Source organism: Aythya marila, assembly GCF_965140915.1.
Source record: "Aythya marila genome assembly, chromosome: 12".
Lineage (NCBI taxonomy): Eukaryota > Metazoa > Chordata > Aves > Anseriformes > Anatidae > Aythya > Aythya marila.
Window position 1 is genome coordinate 13,981,192 of NC_139053.1, and position 21,938 is coordinate 14,003,129.

General features: G+C 33.3%; 1 protein-coding gene across 1 annotated transcript in view; it reads left to right on the forward strand.

The window, feature by feature from the left end:
* CDH8 (cadherin 8) overlaps window positions 1-21,938 on the forward strand; it is a 132,499-nt gene that overhangs the window by 79,782 nt on the left and 30,779 nt on the right. Inside the window, exons 7-8 of the mRNA XM_082769846.1 lie at window positions 2,683-2,819; window positions 19,842-19,963. Of these exons, the coding sequence (XP_082625972.1) occupies window positions 2,683-2,819; window positions 19,842-19,963 (259 nt within the window). The remainder of the gene's footprint in view (window positions 1-2,682; window positions 2,820-19,841; window positions 19,964-21,938) is intronic.

Sequence of the window (21,938 nt, forward strand, 5' to 3'; positions counted from 1 at the left end):
TTTTCTCATTTTTAGAGAAATGTACGTTTTATGTTCAGCTTATGGATCTGACAACGCATTCCCATTAAAAAGAGTTATAATACCATTATCATGAAAAGGAAACTGCAAGCGTACTATTAGTATTCCCAAGTTTATGACTTGGCAAATTTCGTTTTTTATTTGTACCAAATATTTATCAAATTAAATTCAGGAGAGGGTTTTACCTCTATGTAGTCCTGTAAACCTGTGAAACTTTCATTAAAAATGTTTCATTTTGAGTGCTGTTTTTGCATTGTGAATAAATACTGTTGGAATGAGATGAAATGCAATATAATAAACTCACAGATATTTAAAAAAACATTGATCCTTAGAGGAAAAAACGCATCTTACCCACAATGAAGTTTATGTCAAGCCCAAGTTGACTAAATAGCATATAAGCATTTCATATTTTATTTTCTTTGTGGATTGTCAGAATTCATAAAAGTTTGGTACTCTGATAGTCACTTCTGCATAAACTTCAAGAATTAAAAGATTGGCTTTAAGTAATGAGATCTTAAAAATGAGTTACTTTGATTGTTTTCTGTTGTTTTGTTTTGTTTTGCTTTTTCTTGATTACAATTTTAAACCTCTAAGTTTAAACCTGTAAGTCTGTAAGATATTTTTTATCAACTTCACTAGCACCAGAAGTTTACTTCTGATACTTAAATGGGAACTAAAGAGACATTAAAGTAAGGTTAAAATACATTTTCAAGTATGGTTGCCTAAAGTTAGGCACCTACATCTTTATTCCTCCATATAAGTGACCTGATTTCAGAAATGCTGAGGGTAGTACAGTTGATATTAAACCATTGAGAAGTGATATGTGGAGTTCACTAGAAAATCAGTTTACTTGAATGTCCAAATATAGATGTGCATGCCTATCTTTAGGCACTTGAATATACTTGAAATTTGATTTCATATTTTTGTATTGTACTTTTTAATGAAACTACTAATTTTTAAAGTGAGTAAAACTAGTTCTTCTGAGAGTTTAAAAATAGAAAAATGTCTAGCAAATCACATTTTCCTTGTTTAACAGGGGGATTCATTTGTAAGTCCATTATTTGTTAAGTTCCTTACCAGTGTGTCTATGCTAGTCTTGATCTTTGGTAATAACATTACCAAACGTTTGTTAACGTTTGCACTAACTTTGTTGTAACTTTGAACTAATTTTTGAAAATCAATTGTATCTTACTGAATCCATTGCACAAGCACCCTAATTGCAACATTATCTTTTATTCTAAATATGAACTTATTATCTGACATTGAAATAAAAAAGGTGAACTTTGACATCAGAATCTAATGCTACACATGCATTGAAAGCAAAGGTGTTTTGTTGGAATGAGTTTGAATTATTCAGAATTTTTTATTGTGGCATATAGAGGAACTTCAGAATCAGATATATATATTTTTTTAATTTCCTTATTGTAACATAAAACAGTTGCATAAGTGATTTTCAGATAACTGTGCCATTGACATTGTAGCAAAATATGTTCTCACTCTTTTATCCCTGAGTTTAGCGGTATGTGTGAAAAAAGTAGAAGTGTAATGAGAAAATGGCAGTCTGAGTCACTATTCTGGCCACTACATAATGTAATCCAGTCTGACACTGTATCCTAACTCACCCTATTATGCCTAGATATAATGCAGAACAGATGCAAAATTGTCAGTGCGTGCTGTTAGGTTCTGTAATACATAGACACAAAGGCTTAAAAGGCTTTTATATAAAGCCACAGTTAGGATTCACTAAAAACCCTTGAAGTCAATTTTTATTGAACTATATCAATAGTTCAGTGATAAACTCTTTCATTTTGTATCTTTTCCTATCACAAAATTGGAAAGCTTAATTTTGTGATTTAGTTTCCTTTTACAAATAATACATTAATAAAATAACTCTGAAAATGGGCAAACATAAAAGCTTTCCTGGAGATCCTGTCCTGAGTTTTAAATCATCATCCTGCTTAATGCACTGTAGGAGCAATCTATGGCAGCTCTTTCCTCTCAAGCTGGCTCTGTTTCGGCTGCATAATTTACCTGGAAATTCACATTTGCAAACTCTGACTACTTGTCTGATAGAACTTGTTTTGTTAAAAATCAGTGATGTCAGTCTGTAAAACAATCGCTCCTTCAGTGTTTGAAGTGTTCTACAGGTAAACGGTGATTCACTGCCTTCTGCCCATGGAGATGCTTGAACCGTAACCAAATAATATGCATGGTGAATAGTCCATGCTTAATTAATCTGAAATTGGTTAGTAAAATAACATCATTCAGCCTTTTTAAAAATAACCACGAAGCCCACCATTTTTGTGTGCTTAATACATTACTCTTGAAATTATCAGCAGTTACTGTGAAATAACATAGAAACTGTCTAATAAATGTGATGGATTGTATAATTAACTGTTGATCAGCACCGTTTTTCAAAGATGTTACCTAGTGAACCTGAGGGCATTTTATGACCTTCATACTGGGTATACAGCTAATTACTCCTTGGGCAATAATAAATATTATTTTTTTTAGTCTCAGTTTGTCATTTTGTCTTATACAATTGAGCTTCTCAATCCATTTTGCTATAAAACTGCAGCTCTCAGAGGGCTCCATAAATTGTCTTGTGATTGTATGGACTACACCAACTTCATTAAGTAGATTACAGGGATGTCTATTTTGTAGGTTTTCCATTGATCGCCATACTGACCTTGAGAGACAGTTCAACATTAATGCAGAAGATGGGAAAATAACTTTGGCAACACCACTGGACAGAGAAACAAATATGTGGCACAACATAACTATTGTAGCTACTGAAACTAGTAAGTATTTGTGACTTTATTATTTTCTGTTGGCTTTCTAATTAGTTTTATCAGTGCATGCAGTGGAAACTGTATATAAGTAAAACACTGGATTTTTAAAGCACACATTTTTTGAAAGAAACCTTAATTTCTGATAAGGTTCCATTTCTTTTGGTTTTCAAAAATGTACTTGTTTCTGTGAATAAAGTAATATAGAGTTTGAAGGGATATACAAGGACATTTATAGAGGGTGTATAGGGTTAATATAGGGTAAATATAGAAAAACAGATATGTAGTGAGTTATAATAAGGCAGAAGAAATAAAACTTTGCTACAGTTGAAGTAAGTTGTAGAGTCAATGCAAAAGTTCTTAATGCTGAGAAATATTTTGTATCGGTACCTTAAATGATTAAGCACGTGGGTATGTTGCATTAAAGTAGCCCTATTTGATATTTGATTTTTGGAAGAATATATATATATATATGTTGGGTATTAATAATTGGGAATGGGAATATTTGCGAAGAATATCCAAAGGGTGCACTGGAACATGTTGCCCAGAGAAGCTATGAATGCTTTGGGCAATCTGGGCTGGTCAGAGGTGTCCCTGCCCCTGGCGGAGGGTTGGAACAAGCTGGTCTTTAAGGTCCCTTCCAACCCAGAGCATTCTGTGATTCTGTGATACATGTAAATAAATTTACTCATATACAGCCATAACCAAAACCACATATTACTCTGATCTACAAAATTATTGTGACTGATCAGAACACCTAATCACTGGCAGTCAGGAGCTTCACCCTGTCTGGGGAATAGGGGTTCTAGATTTTAGTCAAGAAGAACTCTTGATTAATTTGGAATTGTGATTAAGTGCTGGTGGCAGGATCTGATAAGACATTATTATTAATATCAGCATTAGATTTTAGACTATAAATTTGACTATGTCAACATGTTGAAGCAAAAAACAAACAAACAAACAAAAAAGCACAAACAGATACAGGAAGTAGGTCAGTCATCCCTTGTCTTCATAACTCAGACATAAACTAAGAAAATGTTTCTGCTAAAGTTTCTATTCTGTGATCAATATGTATGCATAATTCCTGCAAGTGCATGCACACTTGACACATTGTCATAAGAAAGTTTGTCTTCAGAGCTTGATGAACTACGCTGCTAATTCTTGCATGTAGAAAACACAATGATGTTAATGCTTGCTTCTCCCCCAGAGTATCTTTTTTTTTTTTTTTTTAAGTATATAGTATTATGATAACTTTTAGTGCTCAGCTTCATAATATTGTACCTATGAATAAATGAATGAATGGGAGAATAAAAGGTGCTTACTTGGACCATTTTAGTTGTCCAATACTTTTCTCTGGTACTTGCTTTTAAAAACGAACATGTTAGGAATATGAGAGGGATAACTGACATGCATGCATAAATGACAAAGGCATGTCTGAGTAAAAATAAGCTCTCAACTTATAACTCCTGTAAACTCTATTCATGCAATCTGCCTTAATAATTTGTGTATTTCATTGCCAATAGTGCAATTGTGCCAACAGTGTTCTGTTAATTGCTATTAAATCTTGTGGGCAAACACTACTTTGATAAATTAGCAAGAATACTTTCTGCTGGCAGAAAAGCCAAGCCAACACAGTGAATCAAATTGCATAAAGAAAGCAAGCAAGCTCCAGTTTCATAGAACATTTTTTTGCCAGGTTAATATCAAGCCACTTAATAATTCTGCTGTTTTTAAAGGAGAAAGATATAAAAATCTCCATACCAATTTTCTCAAGACATGAGAAATCTCAATTCATGAGATCTACAACTAGCATTAAAATAATTATTAGTTTGTAATTCAAAGCTTTTCAGACACTGAAATAAAAAGGTGTAAAGTAATTTTACATTTTATTTCCTCCAAAAAGTCTAAAATGGAAAAAAAGAAAAAGAATAAATTTTCAAGAATCTTCTCCAGTTCACTTTTTTGATGTGTATCGTGTGATTGTATGTTTGTATTGGAGCAAAGTTAACAGAATTACACATTTCTAAGTCACATCAGAATTAAGTGTGCCTCTTCCTTCTTCAGATTTCAAAAATGCAATTATTACTTAAGAATTTTATAATTCTTCTCATAAAACTTCATGGGAGCCTCAGCACCTATCACTGTTGTAAAATAGCCTCTGTTCAGACTGGCTACAAAAATAATAATGTCAATCTTGTTCTAAGCATTTGAGTTCCTGCTGATGGCTGGGTTGGTGGTTTGTTTGTTTTCGTTTGTTTGTTTTCGTTTGTTTGTTTTTGTTTGTTTGTTTGTTTTAGCATTCCTAATAGGATTATTTGTCAAGAGCTGAATTTCATAGACTACTATATCTGCTTATTTAAAGATAAATTATTTTTAAACTCTGCTTTCACTGATAGTAATATTAATATAGTGCTGATTTCTCCCATAAAAATAAGGATGTCAGCATCATTCAAGCAGGAACATTTTCTCTACCTACCTTAGCTGCTTTCCATTTCAGTTCTGGGCTCACCTCTATTTATATAGGCAATGATCAGTCCATTTCATTGCTGAAACAGTTGCTTTCCAATCATAAGCCATGATATTTTTTTCTTCATGGTTCCCAGCCTGGTGGATCTTAAATATATCCTAATTTATCAACACTTTCATAGATAAACACCAAGTTTTACCAAAACATAAATCACTTTTTCAGAACTTTGTGCCGGTACATTACCTGCACTTAAATTTGTGCTTTAAGCACAAGTCCTTTTTGGAAGTTTTCTGCTGTCACCATGAATAACATATTCATTTGTATCATCCCTCAGTTGTCTTGGGTGGAGAACTTCCAGGACAGGATTGGTCTGAGTGAATTGAGTATAACTTCTGTGTTTTCATCTGGCTTGAGGATGAAGTGATTTAGATTCAGACTGGCTGATCTTTATGAAAGCAATCTGCTTTGGAGTGCAGGTGGATAATTTTAAGCATGTTACTTATTTTTAATCTTTCTGAGTGACCTAAAATGTAATCTAACCTTCCACGTCAAGAAAAAAACAGGACTTTTTTCTTTAAGTACTTAACAGGCAAAAGAGCAGTTTGGCTTATTTTTTTCTGTAGGAAGGACATTTCCTTTCCCTCCTCATAGGCAAGTGTCTTTTCTAGTTCTAATTCAGAATACATTAATGCTATTGGTGCCACAATCATACTCTGAGACCTGTGCAAAGTGATACATTTTGGAGGGTGGCATTTTCCTGCTTTTACTTTCCCATCACTGGCTGACTCCTTCTAATCTCTGTGAAGCAGTTCATAGTTGTTGCTTTCATTGTATGCACAGTTACATACCTACACCCTTTCTGGTGTATTAATATATACATTTTTCATTACATATTTTAATTAATAGTTACTTCTTTTTAGTTCAAATTTTCCCTTCTCTACTCATGTAATGACTTCACTATATTGATGAATTATATCACAAGGATTTGTAAGAAAAGAGAAAATTATAAAGAACTTTGACCTCATTGAAGGATTGCTCTGAAGTACAGGCTTAGAATTCAAAGAGAAAAATAATAGTCTATTAATGTTTATTGCAAGAGGCATACTGAAAATTATTAAAACTTTGAATTGATTCTTAAATTTTCTTTCTACTTTGCCATGAATCCAAGTTTACTCTGCTGAATGAATCTGGAGCCTGAACTTCTAGGTGATTACAATGTAGAGTTTCATTGGCAAAGTGACCTTTCTCTCAGGGTGTACCTTTTGGTCTGTGGATATGAAAGGTGAACTTTTTCTGTCACTCACTGGACTTTAAATAGTGGATTAATGAGATTTCTCTTTTTTTGTTGTTGTATGTTTAAGACTTATATGCCTGAAGGCTAAGGAGCTTAAAGTTGTATGCCAAGGTTGGGAGGGCTTTTTTCAGCTAGATGCATGAGAGAATGGGGAGTGGATATAGCCTTGCTTTGTAAGTCAGGGCTGATTATGCTGCTCATATGTTTGGGCTCTCTGGAGCTAAGCCCTGAACAGGAAAGGAATCTGAGGACATATGCAAGTATTCTCTGAGAACCTGCATTGCTGTGCAGTAAGAATGAATGATTAAATTACAGGCATTTCTTTTGATGCCTTTTTTTCTTTTTTTTTTTTTTCCCCCCAGTATGTACAAAGGCTCGTCACATTTTTGTTTCTTTGGTACTTTTCGAATTGGAATTTTCTGACATTCAGTAAAATCCAGTAAAGTCAGGATCCTTAAAGTCATATGTAAACCCATTCATCTGAACACACACATACATTTTTTTTTAGTTTGTATAAGGTACAATTATAGCTATAACTACTGTTCACATTGACATGCTTGTGTTGCTTGCATTAACTGGTTAGCAATTTTGCTGGGCAGTGAAGCGGAGCAGAGTTCAGGCTGAGCTAACCTCCTCAGTATTCTCTCAGTTTCTTGTACCGGTTTTGTAGTACTTATCAAGTTATGTGTTGTCAATGCTATTCAGCTACTAAAAGAAAATCAAATAGCCATGATTTATTTATTATAACATTTTTGCTACATTTTCCACAGATTCTGAATAGAGTTCGTTCTGATCATTCAAGCTATCAGATTGTCACACATGTACAAGGTATATAGTAATTATGCTCTGTCTTCTTTATACCTCCAGATCCATAGATTCCCATTTCTATATTCTAATGTCTGTAAGAGCCACATTGCAGATATTTCCTCAGCATCCTTACTGTATGTCTGATTAATACTAAGGAAGTTCCCTATACTTCAGTCGTTGCTTTTTAATTGATATAACAAGAGCGGCAATAAATAGAGAAAAAATGTCATTTGAAATCAAAGTAGAGACTTATCCCTGAGAAGCTAACTTAAGCAAGAAAGAAGTATGTTAGTAACATAACTGCATAATATTCCTCCAATTTAAATATGAATATCCTGATATTTTCATTCTCATTCCACATAAACTGTATCTGAGATTTGTTTGAGAAACAGAATTTCAGTTCTTTAAAAAAGAAAGAAAGAAAAGAAAAGTATACATCCATTATTAACAATGCTTATTTGGTATTCTCTTTAAAAAGTGAAGTAATCATTTTCTCAGGAATATGTGTATTACATAGTGGAAATTCATTTAATAATATCACATATCTCAACAAGAAAAAATAAATATATTCCAATTTGCAATCAAGATTCGCAAATGAGATTTGTGAAGAACACACCAACAAATAACAGAAACCATGGCTCACAAACTTTAAAGACAAATAAATGATGATCCCTTTAAAGTTCTCAAGTTCTCCTGAAATAACAGTGAGTGGGCTACTCAAGATTTGTGTTTTCTTTCTAGCCTTTTTATGACTATGAGCAGCACTGGATTTCTGCAATCTCATTCAGGTCAAATCTCAGTTAAAGTTTGTCAAGAACACAATGAGCATCAGTATATTCAAGCATAGACAGGTTACTTTACAATTAGTATAGACTCCAGCCTTTTCAGATATACTAGGCGATAGAGAGATGAAACGTGCATCCATTTGCTCTGTTTCATCATGTTACTCGAAGGCTCTTCCAAAACTTCTCTCTTTTCTCACACTGTATCACACGCACAGACATGCAACAAGTCAGCAGGGGAATTACAAATCCATGCAGGCTGGCATGGGAGAGGATGTTTGTTAGCCCAAAACAATGCTTTTAGCCATGTTTTGTATTTCTGAGTGAGGTTTTTTTAATGAAATTTCTCTTTCCCATGTTCTCCGGGCAGTGTAGTCATGGAGCTATTATTTTGACTTTGATTGACTGCTTTTATCAAGTGACCCCTGATATTCAGCTATACTTGCCAGACAAAAAGCATACCAGTGGGGTAATTAGCCCTCACCTTCCTCCACCACAGTGTTTGGCAAAGTACCAGAACTGCCACAACTAGTGGAAATTCTCATGAATTATTAGTCAAAACAGAAGATGAAAAGATAGACAAGATCTTGAAATGGAAATGGTAATTTGACCACAATAAATATTTTCCAGGCATAGAGCATAATAATCTCAAGGACAAACCTGTGGGCTCTATCTGACAAAGGTAATTACCAATACCAACTACATTCTTTAGAAATGAAGAAGTATGAGGCAATTTTATCACCTAATGGGAAAGGGCATAAAGCCAGGAAGACTTTTTATGGTTTACCAAGAATATAAATACAATAATTGAATCATCACCCAACACATGCTTTACTAAAATTTATCTATATTGTATATTACTTAAAAAAACAAACAAACAAACAAAAACAAAACAAAAAAAAAAAACAAGGACATTAATTAAAAAGGAAAAGAGACGTAATTACTCTTCAGAATAAGCCTTCAGCTACAATGTACATTTTAATGTCATGAATACCTTCACTCATGCTTTAATTTATTTAATGTTATTTAGCCTTTTATTGTAAAAATGACTATAGGCACTATTAGCAATAATTCTAACATTTTAGGGAGTTACTTGGGTGCATCATATAATTACCTGTAATTTAGGGCTGAGTAAATTTCAGTAAGTTTTAGAAGGAGAAGAAAATAAGCCTTTATGGAGGTTTAAACAGGATAAGCTCAGGATATTAACCTTTTTCGCTTGACCCTTTTCTCTCTGGCTTAGTGGAACTCAAACTAGGTGATCCATCATTTTTGCACTAACAGAATTCAGTAAGGTAGTTTTTATTCATTTGCACATAAATACAGGGCTATACAGAACTCCATAGATTCTGATGGGTCATAGAGAATTTGCCACTGGTCAGTGGAGGGCTGAAGGGGGTTTGCAGCTCTCAGCTGTTGAAGTACGTTCAGAGATATCGTAAGCTTTCCCCTTAGTGTTTTTCTCAGCTCTTGAATGGCAGGAGATGTGATCCACATGGATAATAGTGTGGCAGAGGCTGTATTATGAGGGAATATGAATGGGAAAGGAGTGCACTTATGAAACAATCTTTGTATAAATTGGGCTTGCTAGTTTAGGAGCTAGAATTAAAATTCAGGTGTGGGGAACTGCATACAAGTTAGTAACCTCTGGTTTCAGAGGAAAGCATGTAAGGCAGCTGTGAATAAATCATCTGAGTAATTAACTGGGAAAGAAGTCTGAGGAGGTAATAAGCATACTTACAGCAAGGAAAAGGACAGAGATCTGTATAGTCTAGATTCTGGTTTCAGGGCATTACAAAGCCAAGTTAGACTTCTCAGTTCTGTATTTGCAAACATTGATTCCACAAAAACAGTGGAATTTGAGAACACTGTTCAAAACAAAATGCAAAAGATTAGGAAACTGAGTGGTGTTTTAGGTGAGAAAATGTCAGTTCACCACTTAAATATATAACACAATTTTAGATAATGGTGTTTTAGTCTTTGTGGGCCACAAGACAGGTAAGTATTCAAGTAAGGAGCAGAAGGGTCATTAGTGAAAATGTATTAACGTATGTGAAGCATGTTTGTTAATTACTTACAGAAAACTGGAGGAATGCTTAAAGTGACAATATACCTACAATATTAGCAAAACGTGCACATTGATAAACTGAACAACCAACAATTGGCCATCTGCACTTTGAAGACTTGAACAAAAATTTCTGAAGAAGTATGATTCATCTTAAAAATACTGTCTAGTATGAATCCAGTTTGATAAGAATTTATATACTCCTTCTAAGAAGAATGTGACTCTATCTAAAATCTCCACCTTTTTTTTTTTCTTCCTGTAAGACTGAAGCATAAGAGTAGGTCAGAGTAGAGGTTTGTAACTGGATTATTATTTTTTTAGTCAATCTTCTTTAAGCACTTTTTTTTTTCCCTAGAATAAAGACTCTACTCAGAGCAGTATGCTTTGAGCTTCTAGTAAAGTTTCTGATTGGTAAAGAATGATGGTATTTTCTGTCTGAAAAACAGAGGATTTTAAAAGGTATATACAGGTATGCTGGGGACACCTTTTTGCTGGTGGTGTGCAAGTATGAATTTTTGATTGCTAAACTTCTAGAATCTGATTCAAGTCAAGCCCATCCAGCAATATTTTATCCATGAAGGGAAACATAAGATCAATAAATTACACTATCAAGAAAGTTAGTCCCAGGAAGGAATATGAGCTCTAAAAATGATTAAATTTAAATACTTCTATGATAAGGTCTTGTTTAATAAAAAGTTTTATTAAAGTATTTTGATGTTTTGACTAACAGTAAGGAAGAGAGAGGTTTTATTTGGGCTATTAATTATTTGACTTCACTCATGAAATCATTTACAGTAAAAGTAACCCCAAAATATTCCAGACGTCTTATTCTCTATCAGTCTGCTTATTGTTATTATTGCTGTTAGTCATTATAAAGTTTCAAAGCTAATTATAATTGACAAGAAGACCTTGCATATCTGAGTCAATGTTTTATAACATTTTAATATGCATGATGTATTAGCATATTAACAATGTAATTGCTCTAAAGTGTGGGCCAGATTTCTGACTCTTTCATGCTAGCACGGTTCTCTTGATTCACGTGGAATCAAGCAACACAGCAGCAAATTGTGTCCCTGTATATTTGTTGTGACTTAAACTTTTCTTCAAATAATTTTCTCCCTGCCTGTTCACCGGTTTATTTTTTGAGGCAGATCCTATTCTGCCACTTAATGGCACCATATTATTTTCTAGACGTTTTTCTCAATGTGATATTTAGAAATGAAAACCTATTCCTTCCTCACAACAATTAAGGCATTACACTGCCTCCAAAAATCTGGAATCCTAATTAGGTATGTGGTGCTGGGATCTACAAGAAGTAATCATCTAGTAGCATTTCCATCACTCTGTAACTGTGAGTCTCTGTTATGGTTCCCTTTCAACTCGGGATATTCTCTTTCTATGTGTTTCCCAATAGTTTTCTGTGGTTCCCTGTTTTCCTAACTCTTCTGTCCTTCTTATTGGTAGCTGCCACAAGGAAGTGAAAAAAGCTTTTCAGAAGCTTAGAGTAGACTGCCTTTTGCTAAAATTGAGGGTGTATAGAATAGTGTTTCCTAGTTGCAGATGTTTCTGGAGGTTTCAGTTGTGATTAGTTTTGCTATTGCTTATTCTTGAAGTGATATATATATATTTTTATCATGTTAACTGATCTGGATTTTTCTTTTATTTGCATTGATTTTGAAAAAAGAAAAAAAAAGTAACTGTGTAACTCTAAACATTTGTAACCTTCCTTTCTTTTTGGTTTGTAAATCCACTGTTAATAGTTGTCAAAACTTAAACCGTATTGTTAATTTCCATACTCATAATAGTTCACTGCTTACATATATAATGCAGTTAATTTACTGAAAATGACATAGCTGCAAACTACAGCCTGACTTGCATCCTCGTTAGAGAAAAATAGGGCTGAATAACAATACTGTATCAGAAATATAGGTTGTTTTCTGCCAACATTTGTTTCAGTTTGGTCTCTGGATAGATGTGTGGGTGGAAGGATGCTGGCAGTGTACAATTTTTTTTTCCTTGAGGATTTATTTAGGATCTGTGAATAAAACAGCATTGTTTTCATTGTCATGAACCTGACATGACTATAGCAGCTTCCAATACAACCCGCTTAAGCAGCTATACTAATAATTTATTTTGAATTATGTATTTGTTTACTCATATTGATGTGTCACATATAACTTGATTATGTGTCACTATGAATATAAAGCTCACTGTGGTCAAAATTAGATATGCAGAAGAACAGTCTCTAAGGACATGCTGTTTGCAACCAGAGCTTCTGACAAGAGACAAGTACCCGTAATTGCTACTCAAATATTGAAAAGGTGCTATAGTTTCTGATTAGGATGCCCCTTCTAAATCTCTTTTCAAGCCTTACCCCATCCCTTTGTTCCTCCGACTTTAATATTCATTCGTCTCTCTCCTTCTGCATACCCCATGCAGTCTAATCACTCTCTTATGCAGTATGTAGGTTAAATGTAATGAGCATTCACGTTACCTAGTACATCTAATATCTAGTATATCTTCTAGCATTTTATTTTCCAAGTCCATGAGAAAGAATAGAAAGAGGTGAACCCTGAGGTGGATTTTTCAAAACACAAATACTGTGAGTTAAGGGAGACTACCATTGAAAGTGATTTATGATAACCTGAAACTTGAGTTTCTGGGTTGTTGGGTTTATGGGAAGGGGCACAAGGGGAGGGTTGCCTAGGCTTGGCATTCCCCTCCAGCTCTAAGATTGATATGACTTAGGTTTCATATCATTGGTTTATCTTCTGCTCAGTTAATGACAAATCTTACCATGGACCCTGTTTCTCAGTCACATTGCAGCACCAGGTAACTTTTCCTCTTTAACTTGGATGGCAAAATTTAAACAGAATGGTATCTTTTGGTTTTCTCATATAGCTAGGGTTTTGGTAAGAGACACTTCACAACTGTAAACTGCATTTGAGGGGGTGTTTTACTGCTCCAATCTAATTTTGCCTTTCCGAGCCCTCTTGATCTCTCTTTATGCATTCAGACAAGACACAGTCATGCATATACACCAAGCAAAATATGATACTTCTACAAAGAATAACAAACATTTCCCAGTTTTGCAAATGGATCTTTCAATTCACCAAGGATCAAAGGTAATTATAGAGTTACTATTTGTTAGGCTGATGAATAACTACACAGCTTAATGGTAACCATTGAAAATGGTGGAAAAATAACAAAGAGTTTGCATTTGAATGTTAAATGATTGCCTGCCTTCAGATATGCAAAATGGGAGCTGATTCCATCAATATATATTGTCTATATGAAAATAATATACTTTAATACATATATATATTGTTTTATTATCAAGTTTATATACCCATGTTGATCGTTTGAAGTTAACAAAGTACCAATTTGAGGCCATAGCTTTAATTTAAATTATATTTAAATTTTAATTCTTATATTACTTTAAATGTAGGAAATAGATCATGTAATATTAAAGACAAGGACTTGATTAAACTTTCAGAGTAAAAGAGATTTGATTAACTTCAGTAGAAGTGGAATCAGACCTTGAAGTAAAAGGGAAAAGTAAATACAAAAGCAGTCATTTTGAATTACTTTGCTACTACAGTGGCAAGCAAAGGACTTTGTGCTGAGTTAGGTGAATGTCACTGATAAGAAAATGATGTTTGGTCTTTTTGCAGACATGTTTCATTTTTCTGCAAATTTCAGGTAACTGATTCAAATTTTCTATTCATTATAGGCTATATTAAATATTTTTGTATGTCTTTTGTGCCCTAAAGCAAAACCAACTAAACAAACAAAAACACAGAAAAAGAAAATGAGTATCTGAGTGAGGCTCGACGAATATGGCTTTATGTGAGAAATGGTTTCTGTCATGGCTTGTCCATCTATCACAGAAATTTTACTCCTTCTTTTCTCTTTTTATATTAGCAGCAAACTGAAAGTATAATCTGTCCTTTTATCGTAATCCATACATTTTATGTATTTATTAAAGGTAGGTAGATCTTAGTCACTCTTTATAGGTGAAATTACTTTTTAAATACAAATTCATCTTTGAAGTCATTTGCTTGAAAATGTAGCCTGTCCTCAGATCTCCCTCCCACCCACCCCCCTTGTCCTCCTTTCCACAATATGCAGTTAAAACACATATTCTACCTGGTTAGTCACTATATATGGTTCTCCTTGATTTGTCCATACAAATGTGGAAGCATGCATTTTGCAGGATATTTTTTCATAGCAATGAGAGGTGGAAAAGTGAACAAAACTGAAGGAAGTGGAGTATTTTGAGCAAATCCTTGGTTAAAATTATCAGTCTATTCATGAGGAAATAAAAACAGACGGTAGCATAGCTTTGTTCTTGACTTGTTCCTCTTTCATCTGTAGACCATAATAAAATAAACTGAGGGATCTACTGAAAGGTGACAAAACTTTTCAATACCATTGTTATTTTTCTCCCATAGAATAAACCAAGAAATATGTTTGGAATAAACCAATAAATATGTTTCGTATCTTATTGTTTCTCCCCCCTTCCTACACATATGAACATGCAGAGGCTCACCAAAATCTGTACTCCTCTGATATGTTACAGTGTGCTGAAATAAATATAAATTTTGAATAAGGGTTTGTTTCTTGTCTTAGCATTTTATTCAGAATGCATTCTACTGTGCATTGATATGTTTATGTTATTTTACAGATACTCCACAACTTTCAGTATTTTTTGTATTTTCTCATCCTTTAAAAATTTAAGAATGGGAGTGTTCTTAAGTCTTTGTGGTGACCAGTCCTGTTTATTTGTTTCTTTCTGGTTTGGTTGTTTGAATTTTATCTAAATTCAAAAATAGCTTATGGTATGTTATTTTTAAAAGAATTTCAGAGTCTCTATCAGGCAGTCAATCTCTTTTGAATCAGATCATTACACAACACTTCAGACAAATGAACACAGTATTTATTGCTATATATGATTTTTACAGTTAAACTTCAACATAAATAAAGTTTCAGTTTCACAATAGCATCTCTGTTTCACAGGATTCTTGAAGCAGAGTTGTCAGTTTTATATGGCAAAAGAATTGTTAGAAGCTGCAGTGTTTTAGAGGTAAATGATTGCACAAAGAAAATGACAACATAAAGCCAAAAAGGAAAAATAAACTTGTCCTGCATGTAGATTATCTTACTAAAATCATCAGATAAAACCTTGATAAAGGCGTGGGGAACAGATCTGTTAAAATACAACTTAATAAGTTTGAAGTATGAGAGATGTAAAACAAGTGCTATTGTTTTTAGTAAGTCAGTGATTCAGATTTTGTTTTGATTTCTCTGTTAGAACTAGGACTTCTAATTTAAAATATTATTAGAGTAGAAATTTCACTGAATCAGAGAAGCATGAAATAGCTATTTCCAAGCCATATGATGATGATAATAATAATAAAAGATGTGTTATTTTCGAGGAGTCTACCTTTTATTCAGGTACTTCATTTTAGTTAAAATGCAAGACAGTTTATGACTTTTTAAAGAGAACCTTGATGTGATTTGGATGCTTTAATTAAATAAGGGAGAAGTGGATGATACTGGATTTCTTTGTGTTAAATAAATGATGATTTTTTTTTTTTTCAGCCAGTAATTCTCTTTTGTAAAGACCACTGCTCTTTAAGATAACTGGTACATATATCTATCAAGGAAAGACAGTAGAGAAGTATTTTAAGCATGTTTATGAAGCATTTAAGAAATGCTTATGGGAACTGAATACTGGCATTATATGCTGCCAGCTATGGAATAAGACCCCAAATCTGTTTTTAAGGTCTAAATACTCCTAGTATTACTTGCTGCATCTAGGAATGATGTTAACATTTCTATGCTTTGCAGTAGAAATCTCCAGTGATACACATGTTCTTCTCAAATACGTAGTTTTTTTCAGGAAGGATGAAAGAAGTTGACTAGTAAGAACTAGAATTGATCTGCAACCTACAAAAAAATAAGTTTGGAAACACTAAATGCCTTGAACATAGGATTTTTTTTTCTATTTGATTTTGATTATCTCATCTGAATTATTTGATAATTTGATTATCTCATCTTTTTGTATCAAACTGCAGCACTTTTTAATCCTGAGTGTTTCAATGGTATCTTACTCAGAGATGATTACTAGCAAGGTGCATAATTGAAGCAGTTGAAGTTCAAATACAATTTGAGAACTAGGGAGAAAAACAGAAGAGCTTCTTAAAAGAAGAGCAGAAGGCATCTTAAAAGCTTTTAAATCTTTCAATATACATTTTTAAGTTCACATGGACTTATAAGCTTATATTTGGAAATTTCTTTATTATTACCAATTCATTCCACTACTTATTTTGTCATTGAATCACACCTGCCTTATACCTATCATTGAATCGTGTCATTGAATCACACCTTCCTTATACCTGTCTTGCCTGTCTATATATATATATATATATATTTTTTTTTTTCCATGTGTGCATTGTGCTCATCTACAGCAGACTGCTGGATGTTAGAACTGTGAACAGTAATTGATACTTCAGTGCAGCACATAAAAGAGCTATACTTTTAGGAAATTATCTACACAATTTGCATATGTGTTTCTTATAGCTACGTGCTCTGCTGTGGCAGTGCTGTCCACAGAAGACTAGCTGAATATATTTGAAATTAGAAACTAAATCCTTCTGTGCAGCTTTACCCTGAAAATGATTTTGGTAAACTAGACTAGTGGAAATTTTGCTCAGTATTTTTAAATAGAATGCTTCAATGTCCTAAATTTTCTAACTAAGACATTGCTTCTCAAGTGATGGCCCTAATGATGTACATGTATTTGTATTGCAAGACTCAAAGGTAGATTCCTGGGTGAATGTTTGAGAGGAAAGAACTGTCTGTGGAGGTGAACAAGGAGAGCATATCTCCTAGGAAGGGGACATTGGCAGAAGTCAAGGATTAACAGGCAGTTCAGAAACTGCCAATGCTTTCAACAGCTGATTTATGTGAATGAAACTAAAATTTCCAGGACAGCTACCCATGCAAACATAACATTTTTTTGCTCTAATACATCAGCATGGATCAACTTCAAATGTTTCCTACTTTTTGTGAGGAAACAAAGACAGTGGGCACTGCTAACAGCAATGGATTTAAACTTGAGAAGGTCATCCTCAGCATACATGTTCTACCACTGAAGTTTGCAGACACTTAAAGTATGAACATGGGCAGATGGAGTTGTTTTATCTTGTCAGTGTTCTCATTGTCAAGTGAAAATAGGATTTATTCAGTGAGAATTCATAAGTTTGTTTTAATAAGCATACTTAGAGTGATTTTTATTTATGGTGATTATTTATTTATTTTCACTTAGTATGAAGTGAAAATCCATTGAAAAATTTGCAATGACAAAATAATACAATGTGTTCATGTGGTCGGCAGTACAAGCAGTAGATAAAATTCCCTCACCATCTCTCTTTCTCAGCAATACATTTCATCAAAATCACAAGAACCCTAATAGGTAGCGGGTATCCCCTTGTTTGGAGATTTCCAAACAACTAGTTGGGCCTCTCTTGTGTTTAGTAGATTAATTTTTTAAATGAATTCTCATCAAGTTTCTAATTATAATATCTTTAAATTTAATGTTTGTATTTCTGATGAAAGACAAACATTTTGGGGGCAGTCACAGGGGACATGAATAATTTCTTTAGAAGCTTATCTAATTAATTACATTTTTCTGTAATGTCTTTAAAATTTGAACTGCCATCATTTCATTAATTTAGATAAAAGTAAATCTTTAGTGTTTAAATATGACACTAGTGCTGAGAATTCTGATAAACTAGAAATTCATTGTCTTTATTTTTATCAAGTTAAGATCAAATGTGTTTTAAATGTTCAGAATTCATTATTTGCATATTAACGTTTATTTGACTTCAAATACATTATTATTTCATGGCATAAGTGTTCACCTCACCTATTAATAAGTAAGATCATATGATGTGAAACTGATATAAATATTATTCTTATAATATTTCAGAGGTGGGGGAAGGTTCTTTCTCTTCCGTAACACATCTTTTTCAAAACTAAAACTTGTGACTCCTTCAAATGGGAAGTATTTAAAGTCTGATGTCCTGTAATCCTCCATATACAATACAGGTGGAATTTGAGTATTTCCTGCCATCCAGCAAGTGTAACGCCTTTATAGATGAAGCCTCAAAAATTATGATTGTTTTTAGCATACAAGGAAAAAAAAATATGCAAGAGGAAGGATTTGATTAAGTCACAACACAACTAACTTTGATGGAAAACACAAAAATAGACTGTATTCTGTGGTTCTTCCTGTAATCATCTTTACCACTTGTAGGACTGCTACCAGCCACATCACTGGCCTCCAGTCCACTGGCAAAGCCTAACCTACTTTAATTTTTAAAATTTATTATTACAGGTACACGGAGTACAAGTCAATAGCAACTTCTTTCCTGCTCCCAAGAATTAATTCTTTTTTCTCCTAAGTCAGTTCTGTATTGTTAGAAAATGGAACCCATATAGACTGCTAAGTTGTCACATAAGAACATTGATACCCCTGACTCTTAACGCAGGAGCTTTTTCACCTGTAGTAAGAATTTAGGTGAAAGCACATACCTAAATTAGTCTGACCTGCAGTTTAATTCATGTAGCGTGCAATTATTCAATTTGTTAATTTATAAGCGCAATAAAATATTGTACTGTAAGCTTATATTCAGTAAAAAATGGATTTTGAAACTAGGATTGGGTTACTTGCGCAGGCATGCATGTCTTCTAGAACATTTTTTAAAACTTCAAATCAGCTAGTCTTCTCAGTTTAAGTAAAGTTCATGTATTTGCTTTTTGGGGAAAAATCATAAAACCTAAAATATTTATTAATAGTCTCTTAAAATAAACTAACTATGCTGAATTGGAGAAAAGACTAGAAACGGAGTGAAATTTATTCAAAGTAGAATGCAAACTGTTGCTTTAGCTTGTCTTTACTTACAGCTTAATAAGATTATTCTACTCTACAATGATAAACTCCTTTATGCAAAATGGTTTTATATTATAAATGATGAGGTGTTATTTCAGTGAAGAACAATGATCACAGGTTATATTTTTGGTTAGCTGCACATGAATCAAAGCACTTTACTAGTCCAAAGTGCAATCTAGTTTTACCTATGTCAGTCTTACAACGTTCTTTTTTCACAATGTGGGTCTCCACATTAATAGTATTTATAATGAAGAAATAATAGATGTGCAGTCAGAAATACTAATAGAGTAAAATGCTCTGTGCTCTGCCAAAGATAAACAAAGAAATAAATCTCTGTTGTTTACAGCCTTCCCTTTTCCATGTATAATGGACTTTATCAATAAAACAATACAAACTTCATCAAAGAAAAATCTTACCAATTTAGTGCAAGAAGTGTCTTCACTGAGCTAATCTCCAACAAACGCTGTTTACAATAGGGGTGTATTTATTCTTTTCAACCATAAAATACTGGCCATCCATCTTTATCTCATGCTCTAACTCTACAATCCATTACAGATAAGACAACCCAATCAAGCATGGACAGTATGGTTTCTATTGAAGAATTTGTGTCAAACCCAGATTAAATCTGTTTAACTTTTATGCTATGATTTCTTTTCTTAGGGAACCACAGTCAAGTGTCCCGGGTGCCTGTTGCTATCAAAGTTCTTGATGTAAATGACAATGCTCCTGAGTTTGCGTCAGAACATGAAGCATTTTTATGTGAGAACGGGAAGCCTGGACAAGTAAGTATCTCCACGGTTTTTGAAGTAATTTATTTTTGAGTAATTTTTGAGTAATTCTGTGTGAGAGAACGGGGTGCAGTTTCTTCCTGACAATTTGTCTTATCATTATTCCCAAAATATGTGCCTATGTTCTTGCTTACTATAAATATTCATTTAAGATATATCTGTGATCATGTTCTCTGGTAGATGTTTCTATACATGGACATATATGTTTTATTTTTTATTTTTTTTTAAGTTTTAAAGTAAAGGTGTGTCAATATCCAGAAGAAATATCTAAAGCCTTTAATCTTCCACTGTTTCCAGTCTTTTTGATGGAGCTCATCACTTCATAAATTCATGTACTTTAATAGTTAAAAATATAATTCAGCCTGAATCTCATTTCAGACATTGAACTATATTGCAGCTTGTCATAGGTATAATTTAGAAGAAAAACTTAAAACAATAAAACCATTTTCCTCTGTCTATATCTCAGTTATTATCTCAATCTAATTCTTACTCAGTTTTCTATGAAAATTGGAAAAGAAAAGAAAAAAAAAAAAAAAAGAAAGAAAACCAGAACTTGGTGGAAAGTCAGGTAATTTGTAAACAAGTTTAATGTGTTAAAAGAGAGACAGGGTGTTGGAGAACTTGAGTTCCACATTTTTCTTACGTCTCAGGGAAGAAAAAAATAAATGATTTTGCACGTTATTTCCTTCTTAATTTGATGAAATTAGACTGTTGGCAAAGAAATTTACAAAACACTACAAGGTAAAATAAATGTAACTAGACTTCAAAAGCAAGGTTTAACACCTGTAGCTCTTTTCAAGGGAAATTAAACAGATTTCTTAAAGAGCATCCATTTTTATGACAAATGTACAGAATAAGGGAAGACTATTTCTTGTCATATAAATTGCAAGGTAAAGATTGAAGAAAATTTAGACTTTCATAAAACGAGGCAGTAACTGAGATTTAACTTTTGTCCAACTTGAGAAATACAGTATGTTATAGCAATTCACTGTTTTTAAACTTTATTTCTAGCTTGTGACATTTTATTTAAATAAACAGCAGCTGACAGCATGACACTAGACTTGTTAATCCAACTATTCCTGTGTCTCGTGGGTGTTAGGCATTGAATTCACTACTTTCCAAAGTAGGTTACCTGACAATGAAGTTATAAATTATATTATTTTAGTACTACTAAATGACAACCTATATAGTAGTATGATGATCTACCTCTATCAAATCTGGATTGTTACTGATGATTTGACTCTCTAGCACCCCTTTTTGTTAATTAAAAAGGTGTCAAAAAGGTGTCACTTAAGAAAGAAAAATTCTGTCTAACCACTGAAAAGATTATTGAAATGTACCCTGAAGTGCAGACATTTCTCAGCAGACAGTTATGTTACAGTTGGTACTGAAGTTCCTCTAGTTCAGAGTGGTTTTCTGTTTGCTCAGGGTGGATTTCAGATGCTGAGTAGTTATGTTTTGTATGATATATTAAATCGTAATGAGAATAGCTTTATCCAGGGCTCAGTAAGCTTCCCTGAAGTCAGCAAGATTCGTTGCATTGTGTTTTCTGGATATATTTATCTATCAAATTTCAGGTTTAAGAGATTTGAAATATCTTTCCACCATTTTCACTTTGGAATAAAACAATAAATGACATAATTGGCAGTCAGCTGCTAAAAGCGGTTTTTGTTTAAGTATTTATGGACAACTTTTGTTAAACCATATGTTATTCTTCAACCTCATCATCACTTACACTCTTGATCTGACGGCAGATGTCTCTTCTCTTGAGCATGAATCCTCATGTGAACTTTATACATGGTTATTCAGTATGCTACCAGCATGGATGAGGTGTCACTGATCCTGCGATTTATTCTGTTTTAATCAAATAACATTAAGGGGACAGTAAGTATGCAGCAGTCCAGAATAATCAAGGTTAGATTCTGAATAAAAGTTGTCATTTAAAATATATTTGTTCCAGTAAAGATTT